Source organism: Montipora foliosa, chromosome 13 (genome assembly GCF_036669935.1).
Source record: "Montipora foliosa isolate CH-2021 chromosome 13, ASM3666993v2, whole genome shotgun sequence".
Lineage (NCBI taxonomy): Eukaryota > Metazoa > Cnidaria > Anthozoa > Scleractinia > Acroporidae > Montipora > Montipora foliosa.
The window spans coordinates 39,388,478-39,398,477 of record NC_090881.1 but is presented as its reverse complement, the minus strand read 5'-3'; the positions used below and the strand labels follow the sequence as shown (position 1 = coordinate 39,398,477).

At 36.3% G+C, this 10,000-nt stretch overlaps 1 protein-coding gene across 2 annotated transcripts in view; it reads left to right on the top strand.

Moving 5' to 3' along the window:
- The window catches only part of LOC137983199 (neural cell adhesion molecule 2-like), a 63,827-nt gene that overhangs the window by 6,709 nt on the left and 47,118 nt on the right, over positions 1-10,000 (top strand). For both annotated transcript variants that reach the window (XM_068830388.1, XM_068830386.1), the window contains exon 2: positions 9,906-10,000. This exon is cut by the window's right edge and continues 268 nt beyond it. In XM_068830388.1, coding sequence (XP_068686489.1) covers positions 9,906-10,000 — 95 coding nt within the window. The remainder of the gene's footprint in view (positions 1-9,905) is intronic.

Here is a 10,000-nt window from a genome sequence, read left to right as displayed (position 1 = left end):
AATCAGTTCTATCGCTGTAACAGATTTCATCAGGGGTATTGTAAATGGTACCGCCAATTTTTAGGCTATGGATTCTGGTGGGTTGCGGTATTTTACGGAAAATGGTATTAATCCCTTTCCATGTGTTCTTAATGTTATCCCGGTTATTCTTGAAAAACGAATTATAATATGAGACTTTGGCCTTTTTTATAGCAATGTTGACCTTATTTCTCAAAGCCTTGAAGCGCATCCAAGTTTCAGTAGACCCCGCCCTAGATGCGAGTTTTTTCGCTTTGTCTCTCTCAAACATTAACTTTTTGAGATCAGGGGTAAGCCAGGGAGAGTTTGAATTTCGGACCTTCTTTCCACGAAAAGGCGCATGTGAATCCCATATGTTCAAAAACATATTCCTCCAGGCATTCCAGGCTACGTTGCAATCTGTTATATTCTCTACAGACTGTCATGGAGCTAGGGCCAAATCTCTTCGAAACATGGTTGGGTCAAAGTTTCTTAGCTGTCTGCTGTTAATTATAGTAGGAGTGCCAGTAGAGATGAAAGACTTTCTGACGGCATAGATGAGAGAATGGTCACTTATGCAAATATGGATACTCCATGATGGGAAAATTTACAGGAATTGTTAGTTAAGAATAAATCAATTAATGTACTAGAGGAGGCAGTTACACGTGTTGGAACTTGAATTAACTGTGAATATTGGTATAAATTGCATAATTCAAGAAAATTTTTTGTTTGATGATTTTGGGGATTTGCTGAGATATCATAATTAAAATCACCTATGATATTGGTTTCCAAATCGTGGGTTTCCAGGTGATGCAAAAGAGTGACAAAAGCATTTAAGATTTCGATGCCACACCCAGGAGGTCGATACCAACAATGAAGGGTTTAGCATTTGGTTTTATCACCTTTACAGCAATCCATTCAAGATTTATGTGACTGTCATGATTTAGCAAGCACTCGTAGTTTATAGTATATCAAATATAGAGCGCAACCCCACCACCATGCCTATTACGATCGTTTCTCTCAAGACAATAGCCAGGTATACTCATTTCACTGCTTGACACCGAATCATCAAGACGTTTCATTTACCGCTAGAATATCGACGGGTTTAAGAGCCATATACGGTTTTAATTCCTCAATATGCCCCGGAAGGCTGGCAATATTTAGAGCAGCTATCTTAAAACCTCTAACATTAGGGAGGCCATGAGTGGGAGAATCAAAAGTTCGATTTTCCTCCACTTGCCGTAGCAGGACGTTCGTGGCAGGATTGCGCGTAATAGGTAGTGAAGCAACCGAATGACCTTGGCTGGGTAAAACGAGTCCGTTTGAATGGCTGATAGAAGACCGATTATCTAGGCAATTTACAAAATTATTGAATAAAATCTTGTTACCTCTGTTATTTAAGTGAAGTCCACTCTGATTTAGGTCATTTATCGTGGTATTCTGTTGTTGGACGAGTTTCCAGTTGTTTTGATCACAGAATTTCTTCAGCTTCCTGTTAACAGTTTTCACTGAATCACTGGAAACGTTATCCGATCTTGTCACCAGTTCTGATAATACAGTCCGGGCATTTGTTTCCCTTTCAATTTTTCTTGCAAGTTCCACAACGTTGTCAACGACCACATTCGGATTCTGGTCTTGGAGATCGTTTGTTCCTACATGGAGAAGGATCTGCTGATCAGGATTTTTCTCCAGGGTTGGCTTTAAATAGTGTCTCATGTCACTAGTAGTGGCACCAGAAAAAGATTTCACAACTCATACATCCCAGCCTTCCTATAAATCCTATTTTTCCTATTTATTTTATGGGATCCTATAAAACTCCTATAATGATCAGCCAAAAACTCCTATATTTCCTATAAAAATACAGTGTAAGGAAAATGAAAGTGTTAAATGTTTCTCATTCAAAATGTGTCATCTCTTGATATATATCGTAATAATTATGTTAACCCTTTAAGCCCCAATATCCACTAAGAAATTCTCATACTGGTCTTCATACATTTCCTTAAAGAATTAGTTGAGAGAGTTTGATAACAGATGAAAGCATTTTCCCTTTAGTGATCATCTTACAAACTCTCATAAGCATTGATGTTGGTCACTATTGGGAGTTAAATTTCTCATAAGTGGCTGACCTTTTTTGGAGGTTGTAAGGGGTGGTCATGTGACTGTTGACAATCACTGTTTACTTTTGTTTGTAAATCGTCTTATCAATGAACACATTGATTCAATGTTTCAACCTAAGAATTTTATCTGTGAGTGGCTGAAAATCCTCCTATAGAACTCCTATATTTTGTCATAAAATCCTATAAATCTCCTATATTCCTGCTAATTTCCTCCTATTTTTCCTATAATTTTTTTTGGAAAATGGCTGGGATGTATGCACAACTGCGCGGTGACCTACTTACTTGCCCAACTTCCAACTCTGTATTTGCTTGATTATTGAGTCGCCAACAAGCACAGTTGTGAATGTCTTTGTTGAGTTATCAGAGGAACTGGCATTTTGGTTGGAATCCTTATCCTCGTGACTAAGCGGAGTGAAATGGTTTGTGAAATTGACTAGACCAGGTCTGGACCAGGTCTTCTGTCCAGTCTTGGGCGTTTGGCTGTCAGATTTTTGGCCTTTATTCTGTTTGGTCTTCTTTGTTTTGCTGTTTGGTCCATGATTTTTCCCTGGTTCGACATAATTATCATCCGGTTGATCGTGGGTTGAACTCGGACTGTTAAATTCTGCTGTGTTAAGTTCTTTGGTAAGTACTTGGAGTGCAATTTTGTAAGAATCACACTCCTCGGAAATTTTTCCTTGTTTTGCGTCTTCCTCATGAAGCAACTCTTTCAGTATGCTAATTTCATTGTTCAAGTCCCCGTTTTTTTGTCTGAGAGTGTTAATGAGCTGAACAGGGGGAGTTGGGGGAGTTGTTCAGAAGGGAGAGGAAAAAAAATGCCGCCTTCTTTTTATTTTATTGGGAAAGGGCATGATTTTTACTGTTGAAAGGTATTTGTAACAATGACGTTCCCTAACATTGACAAACAGCGATGTAGGTTTGATTGGGGCAGAGTTGATAGCGTAAAGATTGTGAATTTACCCAGCAACGCAACACTGTTTTAGTTAAGTTTAATTTAGGTGAATAGAGAGGTCATATTTATTTTGGATACTGTTGTAGCTGATTTTAGGCCATTTTAGGTCATTATAGATCATTTTGCGTTATTTTAGATACTGTTGCAGCTCATTTTAGGTCCTTAATTTTTAGGTCATTTTCAAAGGTCATTTTAGGCAATTCCTTGCTTTTAGTAACTATGTAGTGGATTTTTATTTTACGTTTTTACCAATTTCAAAAATTCTTCTATTCAGATGAATAAGCAATTTGAACAAGCTGTGCACAGAAGCTTATTTGTAGGGTAGCTGGTAAAAGTGACATTAAATATCAGGTGTTACGAAAATTTTTAGTGGCTATAACCAAAGGTTAACAGACTGATTTCCTTGTTATTGGAAAGACCCTATTTTTAGTTCTGTGCCAAAAAGTAAGCATCAACCAATGTGCACGGTTTTTTTTTTGTCACACAACACTCAGAGCGAGTCATGCCGTTGTGTCTGTCCAACATCCAGCGCCCAAATCTCTGATTATCGGTAAGTTTTCCCAGGTTTCTTTCCTGTAATTTCTGCTGTTTACAAGGTCTGTAGGCTGCCCCTGGATAGGCCATGACAAGCCTGCAAAATAACAAGCACTGGTCATCGGACATTTGTCTAGTAAATTTGAGGTTTGACAGGCAAACGATCATCTGACTGACAGGATTAAATGACCAGTTTTAAGCAAATTTTCAGGGACTCGATATGCATTCCTCACTGTGACTTCAATAACTGGATTAGAAAAAGTTAACGTTATTGCGTATACACAAACAAAAGCTGACGTATTTTGGGATTTGTACACGTTTTTTTTGTTCGACTAGATTGACAAAAAAATAAAGCAACAACATAAGAGTAGAATGGAAAAATGAAAGCAACAATATTGTCCAAACAGCATTGGGCAGTGCATGCATGTTTAGATCGTTTTCATTGTCATGCAACAAAAAGCTAATTTGAAACCGCTGAAGTAAAGGAGGCCAACAACTTGCAATATTGTAAAGACAAATATACAAACCACCTCTCCAATTCTCAGGTCTGTGTGGTACAGGTACATCGTTTCTGAGTTATTAATTTGCCAAAGCATTTCACACGATGCCGCCATGTTGGTGGACCGAGATGGTGGCCAGTAATCAACGAAAACACCTGGAGTTCACTTTGCCGTGGACAAAAGCGCTTACTTTCGCTCACATGTGTATAAACACATCTCGTAATGTTCTGTATCATGGTGTCACGCAAGGTGACAGTTCGGAAATTCAAAATACTGTATTTTCGAAACAAAAAACGTTACGGAACTGGAAGAAAGATTTGTTTCTGGCTCATCTTCAACCCTTGCTTCAACACAAATTCGGAAGGTCTCTCGATTTTTATTTTGTAATTTCATGATGTTACTGTGGAAACCATCTAGACGCCAATCTTTATTTTCCTCAAATTACAGTGTGAAAATGTCAAGTCACTATTGCTTGGATGAAAACTCTACTGACATTTATTGATTAAATGGGAACAGCTTCTGTTAAGATTTTGAACACTGTTAAATGTAAAAGAAGAAAATTGCATAAGTGAGCTGAATTTAACATAGTAGACAAAAATCATTGAATCATCAACATGGCAGAAAACTGCTTAATGAATGTGCGAAAAAAATCAGCCTGTCTTAAACAACGTTTTTGTTCTAATTTGCTTAAAATAAATACTCCACATGCCTGTTAAAACATGTCACATTATTTTCATGCTCCAGTGATGTTCTGTATAGGATTCACTGAGTGGGAAAATACATGTGCACATGAATATAATTTCAAACATAAAATTTAAATTACTGTTTTCTAATTTATTAAAGTAAGAAGAAACTTCTAAAAACTCGTAGCTTGTATTAACTTTGATTGGTCACCAAGAAATACCAGAGTACTATAATTTCACGAGTTGGGTTCAATGAGTAGCGTATAGTATGTAAATCTAGTGAATGTTCTAATTTTGTGTTTTTGACAATGTACCCATTTGCCCGAACCATGTCATGCATGACCATCACCTGGGCTATTTCAATTGTTTATTAATACGTCTTCCTCTTGATGAGAAGAGCAATTATTTCCCTGTTTGAATGGAATCTTGAAAGATTTTCTTAAAATTCCTCCAAAAGTGACTGAAGAATAATTTGAATAGCAACGGTGATGTCTTCCCACATATTAATTGCGGCCAGTGGTTTTACTTCAGAAGACCTTGCATGTGATTCCGATCATTTTAAGAGCAGAAATACGATAGAATTTTCCTGTCAATCAAATAGCAGGCTACCATGTTTTGGCTGCTAACGGCTGCGGACGATGCAAAAGATTGAACCATTCGAAAAAGACCACATGAAAATGAGATGCTGAGACTATGAAAGTGAGATGCTGGGCAATAATTTATAAAGTGGTCTGCCACAGGCATCCCACTAGTTAGTCCAATTTGTCCGACCAGGGTGGGTGCATGTTAGGTCAAACGTTTTCCCTGGCCTGTACATCATGCGACAGGCTTATAACAAAAAAATATTTGCGGTCTTGCATGACGACTTTAACTGCAAAAATCCTTTCTTTAGCACTTCATTCACAACATGAAGCACTGGCTACAGCAGTTATTGCAAGGTTGTGTGTGAGTGGTACAACACACTAAAGAACAAACTTCAACATACTCCTCCAAGGAGAGCCCTTCAAATGCAGAAACATAAATCTCCTGAGTTTCCAACAGTAACAAATTTTGACAACTCGCCTTCCCGATAATAAATAGAAACAAGTTCTTCTCTGACCCCTCTCACACTGGTTGCTGATGAGGAGGGTTTTCCCGAACATTTTGCTTATCAGTACTGCAATGAGGGTGTTCTTCGGTTAAATAACCATCATCATCAGGCTCTTTACTGGAACTTGCATTTCCACACTCTGCACTAAATTCTGAACTGGAAGTGATGCTGGTATCGCTCTCACTAGTCTAGCTGCTCATACACCAAAGAAAAAAAGAACATTAATTTTTTCCTTTCCATCCTTCTTTTTGAAATTAGTTTCCTTGCTTTGCTTTTTCTCCTTTTTCTGGTGCTACCACATTGACTTTGCTTCTCGTTTTTGCAATTTAAACGCTGACAACTGATTCTGAAGAGTTGCTCTTTCAGTCCTTAGTTTCATCATGTCAGCAAGGACATCATCGCACTACTTGAAATTGTTGAGGGAACATGCTTTCTCCAAAAGCTGGTGCTTAAAGTGAAGGTGACTGTCCGTGCTCTGGGTTTTTTAAAATCTGATGTGATGATAAAGGAAACTATAATAAAAAAAAATCGTAGAAAAAATTAATAAAAAAGATAATCAGCTCAATATTTGGAAATCATGTAACCTTACTTTACTTGGAAAAAGTCTAATTTTGAAGTGTTTGGAAATTCCACAGTTGATCTATTCTTTTATGTTGAGTGTACCAAATGATAGTAGTGTTAAATTAATCACAAGTTTCCATGGAATAAGAAACCAGATAAATTAAAAGACAATTTCTGTATCAGGATTATTGTGCATACCAAATATCCAAATCAAATTAAAGTCTTAGCATGGAGTCCTAGATTGTTGACAAGTGCAAACTGCCCTGACAAGGGTTGGGCACACATACCAAATTATTATTTCAAACTATATGGTGGCCTCAATTTCTTACTTCGATGTAACTATGATGAGCTTTTTATTAAACAGACCAGCTGCCTTCCAAATTTTTATAAAGAAATCTTACCATATGCAGGAGCTAAAGAAGTTGTATGATTATGACCAAGGCCAGGACTTGGTTTTATAGAATAATAGAGAAATTCTTATGGGAGTTCTTTTTATTTTCAAAATTGGCACCCAACAGGTTTTTTGCCCATTTTTCTCCCACCAGGATTTTACAAACAAAAAATACATAAAAGTGACGACACATTTGAAATTAAAGACATGTTTCGGTCGTGCAACGACCATCTTCAGTTGAAAGTAGAATTAATTTGAAGTTACATTTGAATTTATAAATTCAAATGTAACTTCAAATTAATTCTACTTTCAACTGAAGATGGTCGTTGCACGACCGAAACATGTCTTTAATTTCAAATGTGTCGTCACTTTTATAAAAATTGTTGTTAGTCTGCTTCTTTCCAGATCTTTTAAAAAATACATAGATTTAGCCAAGCCTAAAAGTGGAGCTCCCTGGTTATTTATTCTTACTTGCTATATAGGGAAAGTGAAAATAAAAAAGTTTCGAATTGTCCGCATTTTGGTTTTTCTGGTTGCTGCTTAATTTAATTATTTTCTTTACTTTCACGAGAGAAAATCATTTCCTAACGAGAGAATTCCACAGTAAATTTCACGCTGAAAACTGATATCGCATGAATGACGAAGCGATGAGTGCGATATCGGCTTTTCCAGTGAAATTTACTTTCAATTGGAATTCACCAATGTGGCAACAAATTTTTCTTGAACCGCATGAGTGTTAAAAGAAAACAAGTACACCCTCAGCAAGCAAATGGAAAGTCAACTGTCAATAGCCAGCGAATATGAATCGCGCTAAAATTAGACACCACCAGTTTGAAAAACTGTCACTTCAAGGTCAAAACAAGAGTTCTACTGATGTACTTTATTCCACTTTATCTCTGAAAACGAGGTAAAATTTAAGAATCCGATCCCACCAACGCGTCGGCCAACACGTCGATCGAGATCATTCACATTTTGATGTATTTCATTGAAACACGCCAGGTTGGCTTAGAACAAGAATCAGCAAAATACAGCAACGCAACCAGGAAAGGACGAACTTCAAACAAGATCCGTACCAACACTAAATTACCTTTAGGTTCTTTAAACAAACTTCTGAAAACACAAGTTAGTGAAATTCCCCCTAATTTTACGAGAAGTCATTGCTATTACCTGTTTATAACATAAGGGCAAAATTTTCTTGTCACTGTTGAGGCACATCGAAGAACAGTTGGGCAAACGGATTAAAGAAGCACTTGTTCACTCGCATTTTAGAGCATACCAAACAAATCAATTTTTTCTTTATGTCCAAAAGAGTATGGATATATTATTTAATTTCAGTTGAGAATACAAAGTCGAGTTTGATTTCTGAACAAAGGAAAGGGCGATTAAACCACCTTTTAAAAATACGCATCCGTAAAAATAACAAACAGTTTAGTGCCCAAGGAAAGAATTTGTGGAGTAAGTTCTTCCACCAAGTGCGAGGTATTATTGGTATTCTGTTTTGTCATTGTCATTCTCTTCCTCTCTCGTTTTGTTTCTGTTCTAGTCATAGGTCATCCATGCATTATGCAACCTTATCTGAGCTTCTAAAGATATGCCAAAAATTGCAATACAGAGAAAAAAGAAGCTCTAAACAAATTAAAAATAAACACTCAGCTTTAAGTTTATATCCCTCCGATGCTTGACTTGAACAATGGCGTTGTATGGACCCCAGCTTTCATGATATGTCAAACTGGATTGAAACCAGCGAAAAATTCAGAAAGAGAACATTTTCCAAACCGTTGACTGCGTAAGAACTGTAGTTGACGTAGTATGGCCGTGTAGCCACGTCAAGCCACAGAAAGCTTGCAAAAAATGAAGCCAGAGCTCCGCTATAACCTTATTTGTAATTTTTTGCAGTACTTCCAAGTTCTCGCAGCCATTCCCAAACACTTGAGAGAGAAAGCAAATAAAACCTCAGTTGACCAAAATAAATTTAAAAATAATTATGGCTTTTGTCTCACTCCAAATATTTCCATAGACTTACTTAAAATTAATAGTAAAAACTATTATTGGCTGTCCTTAAAGAAATTGACTCTTAAACCCTCTGGTGCAAAGAAATGGGAAGAATTAAGAAACTAATGTAACATGTATTTCAGTAAATTAAAGACAATATGTAAGGAAAATAAACTAAAAGAAATTTTATTTTAAGTTTTTGCATTGCATTATTGTGACAGAGAAGGAGCTTTATAATTTCGGTATTGAAAGTAATTCCAACTACTATACTGTGATGAGGGTGACTCTGTGGATCATACTTTTATCCATTGCTCAACGTTCAAATTCTTCTTCAATCAAGTTTTGTTATGGTTTAATATGTCCATGCCCCCTCCTTTCCATTGTCCACTGAAAAATTTTTGTTTGGAATGTATATGACAAAAAAAAATCTCATTCTGGTAATGCACAAAAAAAGTTAAATAACTGTTTGTTATTTGCAAAGTATTACTTTTATCGTCAAAAAATTAACAAGAAAAATATACAATGGGAAGAATTCAAACAGCAAATTACTCATAAATTACAAATTGAAGGCCTGTCGTAGAGCAGAGAAGGGAGAGTTTTAATTTCTTTCACTTCGTTTAAACTCATCATGTTACCATAATTAGTGTTGTACCTTAAGCTTTTGTACTTATTTATGTTATTAGTGTTTGTGTGTTTGTTTGTTTTTTTTAGTTTTGTGTATTGTATTTGATGTCAATAAATAAATAAATAAATTAATTAATTTTTAAAAAAGATTCACTCCTCAAACGCCCCAGAATTGACAAGTAAAATTGTCTGGCGTTAGACAGAGTCAAATCTATTAAGTGTCACTCTCAGGGTCAATGGGTTAATATTAATACATACTGCTGTCAGCTGACTACTGATCTTGTAAAATTTCGATAGAACTTTCAATGGGTATAACTAACGTCTTAAAAAGTCCTTAAATGTAAACTCCCTTGAAGAAAATTATCATTCATGAGTGATAAGACTCTAACTCATAAAACTTGTAAAGACAATTGTTTTAACTTAATGCAGCCCAATTTAGGGATTTTCATTTATTTCTCTTACAGATGCGACGGAGTTCGATTCCCCTTATAATGGAAAGGCAGTAACAGGATTTGTTGGCTCTTCTATGCAGTTCAATTGGAGTTTCACTGGGGATGTT